Source organism: Urocampus carinirostris, chromosome 9 (assembly GCF_059441175.1).
Source record: "Urocampus carinirostris isolate Australia breed hairy pipefish chromosome 9, RoL_Ucar_1.0, whole genome shotgun sequence".
NCBI classification, from domain to species: domain Eukaryota; kingdom Metazoa; phylum Chordata; class Actinopteri; order Syngnathiformes; family Syngnathidae; genus Urocampus; species Urocampus carinirostris.
The window spans coordinates 27,238,484-27,259,539 of NC_142357.1; the positions used below are offsets into that span (position 1 = coordinate 27,238,484).

The 21,056-nt window shown below is 39.3% G+C and overlaps 1 protein-coding gene across 2 annotated transcripts in view; it reads right to left on the minus strand.

Moving 5' to 3' along the window:
* Positions 1–5,792: 5,792 nt before the first annotated feature.
* nlgn3a (neuroligin 3a) overlaps positions 5,793–21,056 on the minus strand; it is a 363,876-nt gene continuing 348,612 nt past the window's right edge. For both annotated transcript variants that reach the window (XM_088343414.1, XM_088343413.1), the window contains one exon: positions 5,793–9,576. In XM_088343414.1, the coding sequence (XP_088199540.1) occupies positions 8,715–9,576 (862 nt within the window). In that variant the 3' untranslated portion in view covers positions 5,793–8,714. The remainder of the gene's footprint in view (positions 9,577–21,056) is intronic.

Consider the following 21,056-nt stretch of genomic DNA (forward strand, 5'->3'; position numbering starts at 1 on the left):
TGTAAAGTTAACTGAGAAAGAAATGTAAAACTGAATAAATATAACCATTTAATCTGGTTTTAATTGTATACATCCTTGATGACAGGTAAGGCACAGCTTCACCTACCTCCCCTGACTGAACGTCACTATTGTCTATAACAAAATGTTGTTTTTGAATAACTTATTTCAATTTACAGGGATTTTTCCATGATTTTCAAAGTTAAAAAACATACTTGGATTTGTGTGGATGCCAATAAATACATAGTTTCTCCTTCTGCAGAAAATTTTGATCCTGAATGTAGATACATTTTTTGTTTTTAATAATATTTTAAGTATTATTTTACACTTAATTTAAAGTATATATAAACATTATGCTATATCAAAAATTTAATGTAGATTAGAAATTCAGATATTATTTTTTTCTATAAGTATGATGTAATAATAGTCTGTAGTTTGCAATAATCTGTGGTCCGTGCAGCCCTTTGAGACTCCTTGTTATTACGGGCTATACAAATAAACATGACTTGACTTGACCTAACTATATATTTAATTTGTACTTCATAAAAAAAAAAACAATATATATGCTTTGGCACTTAGTATACAATTTGTTTTCTTCAATTAAAAAATCTATTAAGATTATAATAATGATATTTTAGCTAAATAATCTGCCATTTATGAGCAGAACAGTTTTCAGGTCATGAAATCAAATCCAGCTATCAGCCTTCCTGTGCAGAGTTTGCATATTCTCCTCGTGCTTGCGTGGGTTTCCTCCGGGCACTCCGGTTTCCTCCCACATTTGAAAAACAAGCATCTCATGGTAATTGGCCGGTCCAAATTGTCCCTAGGTGTGAATGAGCGAGTGAGTTGTCTGTGTCTGTGTGCCCTGCGACTGGCTGGCAACCGGTTCAGGGTGTCCCCTGCCCACTACCCGAAGACGGCTGGGATGGGCTCCAGCACCCCCGCGACCCTACTTATGAATAAGATGTGCAGATAATGGATAGATGGATGGATGGATGGAGCGATGGAATCTGCCATTTAGATGATTTTTGTTGTAATTGTCTTATTGTACTCGAAAAATAAGTTAAAATATTGTTTAAATGTATTTATTTACTAGAAAAATGGGAAGATAGTATAATAAGAAGTTTCTCCAAATAGGTTAACTTTATTTGCGGTGTATACACGTATAAAGAATGAAACACGATCCTTTTTTTTCCTTTCCAAAAAAACAGTGAAAAGACAAATTGAAAGATAAACACAAGATAATAAAATGAAGGCAAGATTCAAAAATAACAACAAATTATGTATATCTGTCCACAAAAATCTTAGTATTGGCCTTAAAATTTCCTGCACTGTCAACTCATTCACATTTTTAAAAATTCAAATTCCTGTGCAATGGCATATTTTGCGTCCAAATGCATCTGGAACGATTTTCCGAATCACTTCATAAAGAAAAAATAAGCATGGTTGTCAATGAACCTATTTTATTTATTGCTTAACAAATCATCTGATTTAAATGCAATCTGATTTAAATTACAAATGCCGCTGGCAAACACATCATTAAAGCATTACTGCTAATAACGTTTCAGCAGGTAGACTCCATCTGCGATTTTTCCTCCTTTCTGTGACCCATATACAGCAAGGATAAGAATAAACAAGATGACTCATGCAGATTTACCCATAAGCATCTCCCCTCACGTAACCCCCTTCTCTCTTTTCCTACAACTTGCAGGATTTGTGAAGATCTGACCAGATTGGGATTTTTGCTCCACTGCCTTCTGATTGCAGAGTCAAGTTTTTAATAGAATAACATTAAGGTAAGAAACCCCCCCGAAAAGTTTGCTCTCATTTGAAGCGATAAGATTGCTTTATTGTTCTTCGCAGAAAGTCATTTGCAGCTCCTGATGACAGTCAATCGAAATTATCGCTTTTAATGACAGAATCAAGAGCGCTGTATTGTTTACAAGCAGTGTTTTTCCGCATTACTGAAAACATGGGGCCGGTTACTGTTTCTAGTTACTTCATATAAAAAAAAAAAAAAAACAGTTATCCCAGGAATACTGATACCCAAAAGTAGCGCCTCACTCTGAAAGTAAAATATCTAGTTACAAATTACAGTATACAGTACACTCGCATTGGAGCTGACCAACTAAAATTGCTTAAATCTATTCACATAATAAATACTAACGCTCCCCTGCTTACAATCATTCGACTTAAGAAAAACGGTAGATACGAACATTTTTTTCGGGATGTCAAAAAATATCCGGACATTGCTGTAAGTTAGATTCTGTTTTGTGTGCACCTTTTTCGGAGTACAGGACATTACTATCTGCAGCGCGCTGAAAACTTTGACGTTTTTAATGTTTAATATCTCGTGCATCAATTTAATATGTTTGGTGTAAAGTGTAAAGAAGAGGCAAGCCGTTTCCTTTGAAATGAAAGTAGAATAAGAAAGCTTGATGCGGTTGAGAAAATTGTTTGATTGCTTTTTTCAAAACAATACAGGTTACCTATAAAAGCCTTAAACATACTTATATAAACCTTAAACAAAAAAAAAATTAGCACTGAAGAAACTTACGAAAAAATTCAGCTTCTTCCGGAATTTTGTTCGTAAGTAGGGCAGCGTCTGTGAATAAAAGAAAATATGTACACCAACCTGTGGAAGCGGTGAACTCTTCTTTTTTCCTGGCATGTGCAATCTTGTGCCCTTGCAAACTCACACAGCGGAGACACTCAATATCCATCTTGGTTTATGTATTCAAATCATTTTTGGGTAATGTCCAATACGTTTTCTTTTTTTCTCCATGCATGGTGAAATGCAAAAATAATTGCACAAATGAAAAGACTAAAATTGAGCACTCACTCTTTTACCGTATATACTCAAATTAAAGCCGACCTCCTAAAACTGCTTTGAAATGGCCGCATAATGAAAGAAATAGAAAAAAAGGGTGTACACCAACCTGTGAACGTGATAAAGCCTTCATAATTCTTATTTTCTGTAATAGTGTGAGCTTGTAAACTAACATCTGACACACTTCATTTCCTTTTTGTTTTTAAACCACTTGAAAATTTCCTTTTTGATTTCTGGGCAATATCAAATAAATTCTTTCTTTTTCTCAAGGCATAGTGTATTGCACAAAAAGTCTTACAGATAAAAACACACACAATTCAGCACTCTTTTACTGCAAATTCTGTGTTCCCATTTTACCCTATTTCTTTTGTTGTTCGTGTATAAGCCACGCCCCCTCCCATAGCACTGCCTACCATTCGCTAGTGGTGACAAGCAAATAAGTGACCCCTAACTGACCCCTGATTTCAGTATTTTATACGGCATGGATGCGAGTAAACACCGTAGGACGAATATCAGTTGGGAGAAATTATGTATCCGGGTACTCTGTGCTTGAGACGCCGCCACTGTAACTGTAGTCTGTTGTATTTTGGATTGAGTACTTGTTACTGGGAATAGTCATTGTGTTCCTTGGTAACGCGTTACTCCCATCACTGATCTTCCGTGAGAATAAACGACGGATGTAAATACGCAAATTGACGTAACATCAGTGCAATGGCCGCGCCGCTACCTTGCATGAATCACAGCAAAATGCAGAGTTATGCACACAGGCTCCGAGCTGTTAAGCCCTTTCTCAAAGGTTTCTGCAGAGAGCGACGGGAGTGGGCGAGCAAGGCAGGGACGATGATGGGTGAGGATGTCTTGAGGCTTATATACATCTCGCTGTGAGAATATTTCTCCTTGTCCTCAGTGGAAAATATCGTAAATTCCGTACTACAAGCATTCACTTTTTTGGACACTTTGAACACTTGCGGCTTACAATACGATTCGGGTCATTCGTTTTTTTGTTGTTTTTTGGCGAGGTTGTCGGCGGCGACTTCAGCTGCAGTGCCCGACAGGGCCCCGCGCGGTTGTGGCGGTGCTCCGCGGCACATTGTGTAACTTAAACAGCCATGAAAATAAACTAATTCACATCCATTTCTTACAATAGAAAAAAAACTGTGGGGTAATGTCGAGAACAACAAAGTAACAAAAAGTATTTGCAGAATATGTTCACAGCTGTCAATCTTAATCAGCTAATGTAGCAGTCAATATTACTGTATTCATTTGTGTAAAATGCAAAATGCTTTTTTTTAACTGAAAAAAATAACTCAAAGTTTGGACGCACGTCATAGTTATATTTTACCATATTATCGCAAAATATTGACTGTGAAGGGATACAAACTCGGGTCACAACAGTGAGCTCTTACATCTGAAAAGGCATTAGGTTTTATCTCATTCTCACTCTATCTTTAGTCAGGATACCAAAGACAAATGTTAATTTTGTTGTGTGTTTCACATGTTACAAGAAGAAAAAATTATATTCTATAATGGAAGAATGGAATTCTGTAATGATTTCACAGGGGTGGGGGCGTATAGGTGGGAGGCAGTAACTGAGGGAGGGGTGCTCTAAAAGAGGGAGAGGATTTAATAACAAAAAAGGGTAAAAAAAACAAACAAACAAGGGCCAACTAAACAAAAAAATGTTCAAACAAAACCAAACCTGACAAAATCCGACTGAATCGGGAATTGTGATGAACAAAGTAACAAACAAGTGAGCAATGAACTACGAACAAAAATGTCCTCAAAATAAAATAGAAACAAAAATATACAAACCTGGCGTGGCGGTGGAAACTGAACTGAAAAACAAAACACCAAGGTGCAAACAACCAACAACTTCTGATCCAGCCAGAACCTCATTTTTTTGTAGTGAATTTTATTGTTTTTAACTTGTATTATTTCAATTATGGCAATGGGTTCTTACTTTTCTCATACTCTGACAGATTAGTTTCCTAAAATTCATGGTGCAACATGTTTTCCTGTAAGAGAAAAACTATTTGACCTGATCGAGGTGAAAACAAAACTGTGAATGGGTAAGTGTGAAGCACATTGTAAAGCTTTTTGGGAGGTCATCAGTGACTTGAAAAGTGCTATATGAATGCAGACCATTTTCCATTTATGTATAATGATGTTTTGATGTAGCAATAGCAATATCTGGTCTCCTCTCCTATCACTTTGTCTTTTGTGCAAAGGATGGGAGAGCTTTAGTTGAGTCGCATGGCTCAGCAAGTGTACAGGCTGTTTTGATTTTACGGGCTTCTGAATATTAGTCAGTTTCATACATTTAGTTTAGTTTTGAGAACGTATCTGTTAGTACTCCTGCGTATATGTTAATGCCAATATAATGAAAATTGACTACTGTGGTAGTTGATTGAGATTGACAGCTGTGGACAGCTGTGGACCCAGTGTGTTTCTTTTATGTTCTATACATTTCCCCGCTGTTTTTGTTTTAAAATGTAGACATGGACGTGAATTTGTTCATTTTTATGGCCTTTTAAGCTTGTGGCCTAAAACCCGGTGCAGCTTGTACAATCTTCAATTTGCCATGCGGCCTATAATCAGGTGCGCTTTGAGGTCTGGAGGGAAGATCCAAATGACAAAAGTGTGAAGCTTTGTACTGTTTTTTGTTTTGTTTTGTTTTACTGTTTTAATTTGGTACATGGCACAATCAGCATGTATGCATCTGGTATACATAAATAAATACTGTATCATACATAAATACACATATAGAGCCCTTACGAAGACACCGAAGAAGTGTTATTGTTCGTATTTGTATGGGTGCTCTTTGCGTGTTTTCGTAAGAAAGCGGTGAAATCTTCGTACAAGCCCTATACATATATGTATGTATTCCCATATATATATATATATATATATATATATATATATATATATATATATATATATATATATATATATATATATATATATATATATATATATTGAAAGAAATACAAGTGTGCACTGGTAAAGGTTCTCCCAATGCAAACAGGCCACCATCTGCTGTCGTCAAAGAGAAAGTCTTACAAAGTCCACACGCCAGTTAGTTTAGTTGTTTCTTTAAGCTATCTTTTTGTCTTACATGTAAAATAATATTTATTTCATCATCTCGAAGCAAAACTAGCCATATAGAACTTTGAGAAAAAGAAAATCCAAAACAAAAGTGCTATTTCGCAAAGACAGACATCTAGAGACGCAGCAGAAACACCAAATTAATAACATGGAAGAAATAAAATCATTAAAAGCAAGCTGTACAAACCGAGTACAAATCGAGGATGCACACAAACACACTCGCAGTCGCGCTCGCAGTCATATCAACATGTGCACACTCGGCTCTGATAGCTTAACTGGTCAGTTGGCTGAAAAAGAAAAGCACTTTCTTAAACAAATCAAATAACAATCACTGTAACAAAGCATTTGTTTCCAAGCCAGATCTGTCCTTGGCAAATGAACCCCCAAAACCATTCATGTTGTGCTGCAAATAGGAGCTAACCCCCTCCCCGAAAGTCTTAACGGTGGTCTTTCGAATCGCTACTTACTCTAATGTAGCATCCTGGTTTCAGTCTTTCCGTCCCGCTCGTCTTAGTATAATCCCTTGGAATGGAAATAATACCCGCACCAATAACAAAAAAGAGCATGTAAGGCATTGAAATTAAAAAAATAAAAAGAACCAAGCAATTAAAAACATGACGCGAATATCAACATAGAGGCCATTGTTTTTGGTGGTTTGGTGGAGGGAGGAGGTTTAGGAAATTAAAAAGCACTTTTGTTTGTTCAGTTATGAATTCAAGAAAAAAAAAATCGTATTGTCCGCTTAAAAGGCTTTTTAAATGATGATTTTTTTTCTGTTTTGTTTTCTTAGAAAAAAAGACACAACACAAAGATCACCCCGTCCCTTGATGAGGAAGGGAAACAGTTTGATTTTGGCAGCTCTGCACAACTTGACATCCATAGAGGCAACTCCCTTCGTTGAAGTCTTGTTTGAATCTCTTCACGCCGGTGATTTTTATAAAACACAGTCCTCTGCTCCTTCTTTTTGTTGAATCCTTAGCTCTTTCTTCTTACTGGCTTCCTTAAAAGGTATTCCCAAAGACAATTTTTTTCTTGAATTAGGCACAGAACATGTAGTGTTCCTCCCTACAATTATGCAAATATTTTGCAAATTATTCCGAGCGCCAGTAGACTCGAAAACTTTCATCTCAAAGTTGACCCATCTGGCTTGTACGCTGTGACGTTATCAAAGGAACACAACACTTTGAAAATGGCAAATCCCGTTAACGCAACATGTGAGGCAGCTCCGGAACGATCAGCAATTTTCGTGAACAGTTGTTGTGGAGCGCTCATTTCTGCCTAGAGAAATTGGAATTTTTTTTGGTCCTAATTGCGTGCTTCGACCTCCAAAAGCTCTGTGGAGTAGGTTTACCTGCATTTGTTACAGCGTGCGCGTACTTTATTTGACTTCACCTAGTTTTTGTGGATTTTTCTTTGTGTTTTTTGTCGCGTGTTAAATGCAGTTGGTAAAAGTTTTTCTAGCTAGCTCGAGGTAGGGTCGAGCTGCCAAGGGGTTCCTGTTTTTTAAATCTAAATAGATGGATGTGGTTTTTTGAATGTCTTTTTCTCCACGTGTGTTGCGGTTGGTATGATGTTGTCTGGCTATCTACCCGTTAGCATCGAGGCTGCTGAGGGCTTCTTGTTTTGTTTGACCCTGATTGGTGCTCGTTGGCTGCCCACCGTGCATTTTTTGCCCGGCTCGCCTGACGTTAACATAATTTTTCCGTGTCCCGTTTATTCCTGGCAGGCTTCGTGTTTGTCGGCGTAGTCATTTTTCCTGGTTGGTTCCCGTATAGTCTGACTGCTCACTGCAGGTTTTTTGGTTGCCCAGTTTTGCGTTTTTCCGCTCAAGCTGTGGCTGCTGTTGTAATATTGAAATATTTCACTTCGTATATTTCGTCATAATTATATAACTTCAGTTGTGTTTAATTTTAGAATTTCATCTTACTTCTTTTCGTGATTTACACAACAGGACACAAGAAACATCAATTTCAGCTCATGAGATTTCTAAACTAGCGCAATCCTGAGAAGATCACACCAACTAAAATCCAGCTTCTGTCCGTTTTAGCAAAATACAATTGATTTTCTCAGTAAGGGTTGAGCAGCTTGAGTAAAATTTCCCCAATGATTACTTGTTGGTCACCAGTAGAACAGTGCACTACTCAACTGTATGTTTTACTTACTTGCAGTGGAATATGGAATACCCTTTTTCCAAGAATTTTGGTAAAAAGTCAACCTTAGCACAAGTATATTGTTACAGCCATTGTCTGTTATCTAATTTGTGCCCAGAATATATCCTCTAAATAAAACCTTCGAAGGAACTGTTTATCTGTTTTCAGCCTCTATTTTGAAGACCTGCTTATTCTGTATCCAAAACCAACGATTGCGCCCCAAAAATAAGCTATTTTTCAACGCCGCCTTTCGCTGTTAGCCCAGGTTAGCTCCCTGTGTGTTATTTTTGTCAGTAAGCCTCTTTTTGGCTACTTGCCTTTAGTTGTAACCATTACCGAATCTACCCGCGACAATGCCTAGGCATTCTCTACAGACATGACCAAAAACTTGTCTTAAAACACTTGACTTATTAACACGTAAACCAATATGGTGACTGGTTTGCTTTGGTGCCGGTGTTCCTCAGATGACGTCACGGTTCAGAAAGTCAAAGACGAGGCATTCAAAATGCATTATCTTGGAAAATAATTGGGATATACGGATGATATATATAGATATAGATTTTATGCGAAAACCTTGTACTATTTCATCACGTTTTGCGTTTGGGTTTTAGAATTTGGGAATACCTTTAAAGCTATACGCGCGTGGTGGAATGGGAATGGGGTAAGCCGGTGGAGTTGAAGCCTGTGGTGAAGGTGTTGTAAGGGTGCAGGTTGGGCATCCCCACCAGGGAGTTGGGGATCATGGTGATGGTGTTGGGCGTCATGAGGGGGATGTCGTCTGGGGAGCGGCGCAGGGTTAGCGTGTAGTCGGGTAGCGAGGCTAGGCGCAGTGCCCCCTCTCCGCCGCTGTTAGCCGCCTCGCACTCGTGGTGCGTTTGGTTCATCTGCAGGGTCATAATCTCTTCTTCTGGTGCGTGGTGCCCGATGTCGTTGGAGGTGGTTTGGCGAGGTGGGCTCGGCTGACCGTGACCGGACTCCTGCCGGCGCTTGTCCTTGCGGTAATAGAGGGCGGCAAAGGCAAGAACGTTGAGGAAGAGCAGCGAGGCGCCCACAGCAATGGTAACACTCAACTCAGTAGAGTAATCCCGGGGGTTCTCCACCACCAGGGGTCCGGACTCCTTGTCGTCGCTCCAGGAGTCTTTGTCTTCACTGTTGTAGGCTGGCGACATGGGGGGCCGCTTGGTGTTGAAGGGCCATGTTGTTTTGCCGTTGGGCCGCTTGGTGGACAGGGTGTTCTGCGTAGTGTCCGGCGGGGGCACTTTGGTGGTGGTAGATGTGTAGTGGAACATGTCATGGAGGTTGTACAGGTGGGGCACCAGGTGCTTCCAGAAGGCCACTTTGGTGGCCCGGTAGTGGTCGCGTACCCGCGGTTTGAGGCCAATGTGTAGATAAAGCTGGTCCTGGGGGTTGTACTTGGACCAGGCCACCTCCTCGAAGCGGTTGGCTTTGGTGTGGATGAATTTTGTGTCCTGGGGGACCGGTTTGTTGGGATCCCTGCAGAGAAATATGCAAAAGTATGTTAAAGGTGGGGTGCGTTGTTTGTAGCGTCCTTTAAACGTTGAAAGTAAAATATTATCTGTAATGAGTATGTATTGACAATTCCCAACTAAACCACTTATCTTTTTTTTTTTTTTACACATTGCTTATCTGCTTTTATCTTATTCTTAGCAAAGCTGTTCGGGCCGAGTAACTGATAAGGTAGGAGGAAAGGGTTGGATAAGGGGTGGAGAGTGAGGATAGTGACTTCAGCCTAATAAGTTACAGTAACTATGTCTGCTAAAAATAAGTGTATCGAAAGGTAGTACTGTCTTTTTTTAATGATTTGGCAGTATCGTTACTTAACCGGCAATAATTTCAACTCATAGTAGGACATAGTTTTTTTTTTTTAACCATGTATTTTTGGTCAAGATGAGGCGTTAACAATTCCAGTAGTCCTTGAGCAACAATGACATATCAATGCAATTTGGTCCGTTGCCATGTCAACCACCAATGACAACAACACGAAAAGACATGTCTTTGTTGCGATCTGGCACTATTCTCCACAGTATGGTTGCCCTGGAAATGTCCTCTAGAAATATAGGACTCACATTCACGTGACAGAGCCCTATATTGCATTTTTTTGGCACAATATTAAATATACACTTGTCTTTGTAATCGCCATTTTGAATGGTCGCATGATCTGATAACACATGACACAAACAACTCGGAGGTGTGTGTACCGAGGCTTAAAATGTTAGAAATGGATGTGCATTAATTCCTTTCTTGTAGCTGTTTAAGCCTGTGGCTCAAATTGGGTGCAGCTTGAACAAAGACCGAATTAAATTGTGTTCTTAAAATTGAGCATGCGGCTTTTATTCATCTGTGGCCTGTAGTCCGGAATTTATTTGGAGATCTTACTCCGTCTCATTAGACATTAAGCCCACCGCATGTCACTGATAGTCACCTCTAAAAATATATCGTTTTTTGGTATTTAAAAATAATGGACGGAAGGAGAAAATACAATGGGGCGCAGGTTTACCTTCCAACAGAACAACAATCATAAACATAAAGCAAAATGTACAATGGAATCGTTAAAAACCAACAATATATAAGTGGTGAAATGGCCAGGCCAAAGTTCAATTCCTTAATCCTAGATATCATTTGTGGATAGATCCAAAAAATGCTGGGCACAAACAATCACCATCAAACCTTAAGTAGCTTGAGCTGTTTTGTAAGGAAGAATGGGCAAATGCTTCTGTATAAAATGTCTCACAAAAAATAAAATATTGCTCATGTTGTTGATTCTTAGAAATTATTTACATATTTTTATCTAAAAGTGAGAAGCCTGAAATAGGGTCAAAAAGTTATAGGGGGGGCCTTGGGGGCCTTGTAACTGTAGCCTGGCAATGGTCAGGCAACCATTTAAGCATGTATCTCACAAACTGCCTGAAGACAGCCCCCAATGACCTGGAAATTGGTAGGGATCAGTCTGCAGTTTTTAATTGAAGTACCCTGGGAACCATGTTATCCATGCAAACCTTGATCCACCAGCTCAAGATCTCAAAAACTCGCTTGGACTCTATTGGAAGTCAGCTCGCCCGGCCCTGCTCACCCCTCTAAAGCCCTTCATTCGGAAGCTCGCCTCCCTCACCAGATGTTGCTCTTATTTCAGTTCGGAAGCTCTCAAAAACCGGGGTAGGAGCTTTTTTTAAGTAAACACATATGAATAAGTCAGCAGGCTTCAGGGCTCATGTCAGAAGGCATCTTGTTGGTAATCCAACACACGTGCTAATTGCTGAGGGAAGCCGGCGCAGTGTGCATTGACATCTTGCTAACTGATGTAAAGTGGACCATATTAATCAAGGCATGGAGCACCAAGTTCTCAAGGCACTCCGGGAGTATGCCACTATAAAGAAAATAACAAAAAAAGCTACATTTCTTTTAAAATGCAGTTCAACGTTTTTGCCAAATAATTCACTGTTTCACTTTTTGACCTCTCAGCCTTGACACATCCTTTTCAATTATTGTCAGGAAAGGGGTTTATGGGAGTAATTATAACCAAGCGAGCTTCTATTATGGGGGTTTGAGTGGCAAATATCAGGGATACGGGAGATTTGAAATTAATTTAAGTGAATAATTTCTCAGAATAGAGTCATTGAGGTAAATATATTTACTGGATATAAAATGTCTATTTTAAACCATGACACTTTTTAATTTGATTGTGCATTTGACATTTTTCAATTACGCTGAATTACATTCTGTTTCCTTTAAATAATTTTTAGAGGAGCATTAATTAAAAAAAAAAAATAAATAAATAAATATTTACTTTGAAAAAAAAACGTTTTCACATTGGCAAAAAAATGGTCCTCATGTTAAGTATTATTTTTCTATTTTGGTTGCTTTTGAATTTCCTTTAAAGGAAAACAAATCCTTAAAAGTAACAAATCCTTAAAAGTAACAAAAGGGTTTTTGTTGTACTAAATTTCATCTCATATTTTACTTTATAGGAAAATAAACTACAGAATATGCAGATTTAGTGGAGAAAGAAGATTATACCATCGCTCACCTACTGGCGTAAAGTGTAAAGAAGAGGCAAGACGTTTCTTTTGAAATGAAAGTGGAATAAGAAAGCTCGATGTGGTTGAGAAAAGGTTTGGATCGCTTTTTTTCGGCCACTTTTTACCACGGAGGACCTCTTGAAGTGCTTTTTCCAAAAGTAAGTTAAACTCAACTTTATTCATCTTTATAGAGCATATTATTTTATGAAATTATTTTTTAGTACAAACAATACAGGTTACATATACAAGCCTTAAACATACTTATATAAACCTTAAACATACAAAATATAGCACTAAAGCAACTTACGAACAAATTCAACTTACGAACGATTCTTCGTAAGTAGGGCAGCGTCTGTATTGCTAATTTTTGAATTTATATTTTCACCCACCTGCTAAATCAGCAAATTGTGATCAGTTTAAGTATTATATTTGTGTTATATTACTGGACAAATAAGCTTGCATATGTTTTTTTGCCATTTAAGTTGGACATGTACGGTAAGGTTGCATTACAAGGCGGTTTACTTTTCACAGTTTTGCCTCTTTGGTTATTATAATTTTACAGTATTGTAGATATTTGTGTGACAAAAAAAACGTTTACACAGTAATTTTACTCAATAAAAAAATCTTGAGACAGTTAAAATAATGTGTTTTTCGTTTTCTGTGTGCAATGGAGTAACTATTTGTATAATACTCCTCGAAAGATGAAGGTTCTTACATAACGGCTATCACCTATCATGGGTTCTTTTTGGAATGTAACCCCTGTGATTAACGCAGGATTACTGTAATGCTCCTTTGGCGCCAACTGCCTCGGACTATGATTGGCTCCCAATCAGTACTTGTACCCACTCATGTCTGTCCCCTGTTATCAGTCCGTCTGCAAACCTCAGTTAACAGTAGGCAAGCCCTTTTCGACCCTGACTCCCACCTGTCCTGTTTTTTGTTCCCGTTTGTCCCCCCGTTTCGACCTGTTTTTGATCCTGACCAAGTCTACTCTCCCGTCCTGGCTTTTGACCCCTTTCTGTCCCTGACCACGTCTACTCTCCTTTACTGGCTTACGACTCGCTTCTGACCCCGACCACAGCAATCACCGGATCGTGGGCGCAACCCTTTCTCTCTCTTCTAATAAAACAGCGCAACGGGTCCTGTCTCCGTTCTGGTCCTGACAAATGGATAATTTATCATCACATATATATATATATATAAATTTATATATACAAATAGTTAAAAAATAGCACCAAAAATATATTTTTGAAATTATTTCTATTGATTTCTTTATCAATCCCAACACCCAAAATCTTTGTTCTAGTTAGGTGCTTGGCTCCAAAAAGAATTCACATTTCTAAAGAACTACTGTCAAAAAGCATTCTCTGGAAAAATATTTCAGTAAAGTTTTTAAATTACTCATCTTTTGTAAGCAGAAGAAAACCCCGAAAACAATACAGCAGCCTTGAAAACTCCACAATCGCCCGAGTCCAAGAAGTTAAAAGGAAGCGAGGAGCCGCCTGACATTTCTTCAAATGTCACCCGACGTCCCTTCGTGGCTTTGATTGCCATGTCAGCGGCACGACAGTTCAAATTTATTCTGCGATTCACGGAATATGCCCGGCACTGCATATTTTTGGTGGTTATCTGTTTAGAAACGGGTAAAGAATCTCAAATTTGATACCACAGTAATAGATGAGGAAAAAAGATAATAGGCCGATACAATTTTTTCCATGTGTATTCATAATTAATATGCATGCAAACATCTCTGTGAGCATACCATAATACATTTCATATTTGTTTATTAACTCATTCAGTGCCAAATACACATTTTAACGTCATTTAGGTTTTTTTCGCATGGCAAAAATATTAATCCTATCCCCTTGTCAGAAATAAAGCTTTTGTGGTAATTGTACAATATTTTTACTTCAATTTAGAACTAAAATATACTCACATTACAGTAATAATAATATTTTCCCCCTGTTGTCAGAAAATGCCACTTGATTTAGTTTTTTCCCCCTAGTTTTATGAAATTTTTACTTTAATTCATAACAAGATTACATTTGGTGCAAATCCATATTCTTACCCCATTGGCAGAAAATGTTGCTTATTTTAGTTTTTTCTAATGCTATGATGTATTTACTTTAATAAACCGTAGGCATCATTTGGGGAGAGGGCGTGGCTTATGCAGGAACAATAAAATCATTGGAGCAAACCTGACTATAGAATTTACGGCGAATAGTGCTGATTTTGTGTTTTTTATTTGTAAACATATTTTTGAATTGCCTGGAGAAAAAAAGAAAACGTCTTAGACACGACCAAGAAATGGAAAAGAAAATCTACGACTGACAAACTTAAAGCTTCCATTTTTCCACTTCCTCTGAGATTACAGTCCTTCTTTGGTGGTTTAGCTCAGTTTTATATCGATGACACTACAAGTGACTGTAACTAATACATTTTCTCAGTTCCTTGAATAACAAGATATGTATTTTGGATCACCTTAAAAAAACAAAATGCGGCAGACAATTTCGACCTCTGCTGTTTTTTTCCCATCTGCTTTTGTTTTTTCGGGCCAGTGCTTCTGAGAGAGGTGACCGGGAAGAAAGAGAGGGAGTGAGGTAAAACAAATTGAGACAGCTAGCTGAATCCCTGGACCCGGGACCGTGTCAGCAGAGCAGCCTGTAAATAACCGCTTTTATTAGGGGCCCCGTAATGATCCCCGATGAAAATTGACAGGCAGGCTATGATGACTTTGTAGCTGAATATCAGTAATTAGGTTTCAAAGGAGCAGACTGGCCGAGGTAAGGTCATATTGATCTCACAACATGCTGGGGAACAGGACGTCGATGGGGACGTGCTTGTCTGGGGCCCGACGGCCCCCATGCTTGCGCACACGCATGCAAATCTCATGAAAACAACAACGACGTAGAGGTCGGAGCAATCTCGCTTGATGGGAATTCCTGGCAGTTCCATACGCGCTCCAAAAGCCTTCATCTCGGCTGGGTCAATTTGGTGGATTGTGATAACAAAAAAAAAGATCTAAAAGGTACTCCAAATCTCACAAAGCAATCTACGCGCAGATAAAGTGCGGGAAAAGCGGCTTCGGATGAAAATGAAATCATTTTAGGAACACGAGGCAGCGATATAGTGTTTATGGATAAATTGACTTTGAGCTGCAAAAAGACGAGTTATTCCCACACTAGATTCAATGCTATTCACTGAACGCAAACATTGTGCTGGATTTTGGAGTGTTAAAAACTGGGAGTGTCGCAATCTGATATTTACATTGGATATCGGTCCAACATCAGTCGAACAGTATTACATTTTATCGGATTTTGTTCTCTAATAGAAGTGCCTTCCAGGTTCTGCTCCTGTTCTTCTATCCAGCAGCCTATGGATGTGTGTTAAGTAGACACCCAAAATGAACTTCCACTTTCGCCTCCAGAAGGTCAAGAAGTCACGGAGATCCTGAGGTCCTTAAGAATTCCGGCCCAGGGGAAAGTAATGACTTCCCAATCGTCAGTAAAGAAGTAGAGGCAGCAATTAACTTACTAAAGAATGGAACGTCTCCAGGAATTGACAACATCCTACCAGAACTCGTACGAAATGGTGGTGAGCAGACTATAGACATTTTGGACAAAAAAATGCAGAAAGGTCTGACAAACAAGACCGGGGCCATCTACATGGACACAATCGCTAGTAATTATGCTATCAAAGAAAGGAAACCTACAACTATGCTTCAACTATTGAACCATAAATCTCATCAGCCATGAAAGTAAAGTTACGCTAAAGGTCCCACTGAACAGACTAAAACCACAGGATGAAAAACAGGCAGGTCTCAGGGAGGAAAGGATCACCACAGAACAGGTTTTTAATCTGCCAATATTATGTGAGAAGTTTCAACCACACCAGAGAAACCTCTATCACGTTTTTGGTGATTTTAAAAAGGTGTTCGACAGAATATGGCTAGCTGCTGTATGGGCCACCATGTAGAATTACAAGATTGACCAGAAACTAGTTCTGACCTCTGTATGCTAATGCGAACAGTGCGGTACTGCTCAAGAGTACTATCAGAGCATGAGACAAGCTTCATTTTCTTTCCAACTTTATTCAACATCTTCCTGGAGAGGATCATGTCTGAAGCTCTGGAGCTACATGAAGGTACAGTCAGTATTAAGGGACACAACGTCACTATCCACCGTTTTGCTGATGATGTTGCCGCACTTGCAGGAGAACAGGAATTCAGACATCTGGTCAATTGCCTAGACAATCCCCATGGTATCACCACAAACAGCACCATCAACCACAGAGAGCTAAAACATGTCACCAAATTTAAATATCTTGAAGCTTTCATATCAGAAGAGTGGTCAGAACCAGAAATCATGGCCAGAATAGCTCAGACCACAGCCACGCTTGCCAGACTAAAACCCATCTGAAGGGACAAGAAGATAGCAGTGAAATTGAAGATCAGACTGATACAAGCGCTGTATACTTCCATCTTCTTCTACGCTTGTGAGACATGGACTCTCAGAACAAAACCGGAAAAGAAAATCCAGGCCATGGTGATGCAATGCCACCGGAAACTTCTAGGCATCAGCCCATGTGACAAAAAAACGGTGCGCAACACCATTAGAGGGCATATTGGACCTTACGCAGAACTTTTGTCAACTGTGCTCGGATAGAAACTTCAGGGGTATGGTCACATCACAAGATCATCAGGACTCACAAAGATCATTCTCCAGGGCACAGTCCAAGGGTGCAGGAGGAGGGGAAGACCGAAAAAGAACTTAGCTGGCAACATTAAGGAATGGACGGGTGCTAACATTGCTATGACCCAAGATAAGGTCCATCAACAGTTAAACCTTCATAATAATGCGGGTGTCATGCCACGTCCTGCCAAGATCCCAGTCCCTCCTCATTCCTGGGCTAGCTTTCATCCTTCAAACATCAAATGGGGATGCCTTTAAAAGCTGCTGTAGACAAGCAACCGGTGCCTGACCGTTGACCATTGTGGTTCATAGAAGCCAATCTTTGATTTCATACTCACATTTTCAACTTAGACCTTTGGATTTCTTTCTTGACTATTGCATTTGCCTATTGTTAAACCATTACTACTCCCCTTTGCTTCTAGACTCCCTCCACTCTAAAAACCAGTGTCTCCAGCTCCCCGCTCACTCCACCACCTTGTCGGATTTATCAAGTCTTCCCTGTGATTCAACACCCACTATTCAGGAATCTTCAATAAATTGTCTTGTGAAATTGTGTCCTTTGAGTCGGTTCCTGGAGTACCTGGCACATTTGGCCACTTATTCCGGTCAAACCCTAACAGCCCGGGCTTCAAACTATTGTCGCGCGGGCTGAATATGGCCCCCAAGCTTCGAACTTGAGACCCCTGATGTAGACACAGTATAACGGACTAGTCAACTGGATACATTGAGATGTCAAGTGACTCATAAAATATGTAACTGACTTCATTCAAATATGTTGATAAACATAAAACATTAAAATATGGATCTGATGATTCAACAAATGAAAAGTATATACTGTAACTGGAAAACTCATGCAATGACTTCATGCAGTGACACATATCAATATTACAACAAGTACTTGAAATATCAAATTCAGCTTGATAATGTTGACCAGAATTAACAACAACAACTAAAATAATCCAAATTTTAACTAGGTCCCCAATTGGGCTTTAAAAAAATACAAACATGAACACGTCTAATTCCTACTAATTTCATTTCATAGACTGTACCCGACAATAATCCATGCTGGAATATTGGCATCGTAACAGAAGTGAAAAATACACTTTCTAGTGAAATCTAATGCATGTCAAACTATTAAACCCTATTATAGCCAGAAAGGGAAACCTACAAAAAAACCCACCAGATGTTTTTTTTTTTTTGACCTATGATTTTCACATTAAAGGATGCCATCGCCGCAGTCGAACACTACCCCGGTACAAGTGTCAGCACTGCTCGCCTGTAAAAGGTCACAGCAGAGAACATTTTATAACATGTACCGCATATGGCACACAGATATGACTCTCAACTCAAGGAGACGTGTGGAGACAAGAGCTAGTCACCTTTAACAAAAACTCTCAACCCTGCATTTGGTTATGTCCAGAGTCTTTTGGATGGTTTTGTACTCTAAAAAAAGGTTTTTCTTATCTGTTATCATGTATTTTAAGTGCAATGTTAAGCAGGATGTTTACAGGACAAGCAAGGATTATCACATTATTTGTCCTCTGTCTAACATGTGTCTATTGAAAAGGAACAGTGTTTATTTCCTCTGCAAATTAGTTTTTAGGGTTAGGGTTAGGGTTTGGGTTAACCATACTACCTCTCCCTATCTTAGCTGCTGCTCCATCTTGCCTGCCGGGCGAAAGAGAGGGCAAAATCTACACACGGCACCCTTATCGGAAGCAAACTATGATAGACGCAAAAGGGAAGCACAGCACGTTGTAAACTTTTTGTTTTTCAACAACACAAAAGGACAACAGCGGGTATGATTTGTGTGTTAAAGCGGTCTGCTACTGTCGCAACAACACAAATTTACATAAACACGTGAAAAAAGCTCACACTGCAGAGAGCGATGACCAAAAATGTCAACATGTTCCTGAACAGAAATCTGTTAATCCGTCCTCAATAGGGCAAATGAGCAAAACGAGCTTGTTTGTTACATTGCTGATATTTTGGTTTGACTCTTCTGACTTTTGGTGTGTAACAGTTGTTACAGTAAGTTTTATTTTTATACTGATTACGGTATTGTTATTTTTGACTGTATTTTTTTACACTATTTGCACTTTCTGACTTTATTTTCAAAATATGGTGCAATTGAAGGTGTACTTGACATGTTGACGTTCTTATATTTTAAACAGTAGTAAAATGTATATTTAAAATTATTTTTTGTTTTAATTGTAGTTATTTAACAAAAAATATTTTGTCACGTTTGTTGCCATGGCGCCCAATTGGCTGCGGCTCATTGACAGATTGGCTTTCCGTCTTTTTAAGCTCAGCGCTCTCATTTTTCCTTTGTCAGTACGTCAACGAACATCTGCCCCGCAAGATGTGGGTTTCAACTCGGTCCTGTTCCTGTTGGTATTTCCTGTTCGGTATTGTTCCCGTTTATTTTGTCCTGTTTAATTTCGGTTTTCAGTTTTTGTTCCCGTCTAGTTTGTCCTGTTTATTTTCAATATCCTGTTTCATTATCCATCCTGTCCATCCCGTCCTGCCCAGTATCGACCCCATCTGTCCAATATTAACTCGGGCAATTGGTATCGATCTCGTCAGACTCTGGCTTCCTATCATTTCACGCCAGACTGCTGTCTAACGTGCATGACTCCCCATTTCCCGTAAAATAAAAGGCTTGTGAGAGAACGTCCCGCGTTTGGGTCCTGATCCTGTTCTGGTTCATGACAATTTTAATGTCTAAAATCTTTGAGTCTTTATAGTAAATATATAAATACGCACCCAACAGTTCAACTGTTCAATGACCATGACATTTCCTAGTAAAAAAACATCAGTAGTGGATTGTTATTGATCAATACTATTATGTATTTACATGGATCGGATCAATAATCAAATTCCCAGGATTGCCCACCCCTGGATAAGACCTAACCTGGGGTCAAGTGCTCAACTTCTAGAGAAAGTGATCTTCAGTTTTATGACATTTTAAAGTTTCTTCATGAGATGATTTGTCACACGGAGGACAATGTCAACCATTTATCAGGTAGAACCATTCTAACTTCATTATCCATTCCAAATCATGTATGAAAAGCTCTGATGTTAAAGGTAGATACGATGATTGAAATAATATAATCTCCCTGTATTCCCCCCCAATTTCCCATGTACCTCCTTCTCCTTTTCATCCCGATGTAATTTAAAGCGCTTGAATGATCATAGACCAAGCCATCACCAAATCTGTAAAGACACGTTTAGATGCCCCCAAGGCACAAGACAAAAATCTATTTTCCCTACACTCAACGGTCCCAGAAATTCCCGAGCTACAACCTCGCTGGCGTTATAACACGAAGGGAGGTGCATTAAATCGAAGCCTCATTTTGCTAAGCTGCTAAAATATGCAAAGTTAAAGCCTTGTGAAGGTTGAGGTTATTGTTGTTACTACCGTTGTGTAACAAATGCATCGCCCGCGGCTGTGTATCTACTTACCAGGTAACACAAAGTAAGCGTTTCGTTTTCGCTCCGAGAACGTCGAACTGAATTCGGAGTTCATTTTTCTCCGGTGCGTTTTTAACCCGGGCGGTTGTCGGACAGCGTGCGAATGATCTGGCCGCGCTCTTTTGCCCTTCGTGCGGTCGCATGCTGGGGCGGAGGGCTGATTGATGCATGCTTTATATTTAATGGCAGCCTTCAGTTTGGACGGGCTAAGTGATGCGAGGCGAAACGCGGTGACTTTGGAGTGTGTTAATGTATTGGGGGATATGGTTCTTGGACCACAGAGCCACAAAAAAAAACTAGATATGTTTTGTGCTCCTACATTCTTAAAAACAAATGAAGAAAAAACTGCTATAGGTCGTCTGCAAGCAAGGTGATGATACGGTTTCTGTTTGTTTGTTTGTGTGTATGTCCACCTAATAAAAGGGGGAATGAGTATAGCTATACCACATTGAATACCATATTTTACAAACAGTCAGGTAGGTTACTCCGGATGTTAAAAATGGCAGCTTTCTGGGAAAGACATCATACTCTCCCAGGATAGATAGACATTACATTTGTTACCTCCCGTCTCGATGACTGTAATGCACTACTCTCCCATCTCCCAAAGTCCAAAATCAAGAGCCTTCAGCTGGTACAAAATGCTGCAGCCAGGCTTTTAACTAAGACAAGAAAGTTTGATCACATTATTATGATTTTAGCTGCATCGGCTCCCTGTTAGCTTAAGATGTGATTTTAAGGTTCTGTTGGTATTATACAAAATCATGCATGGACT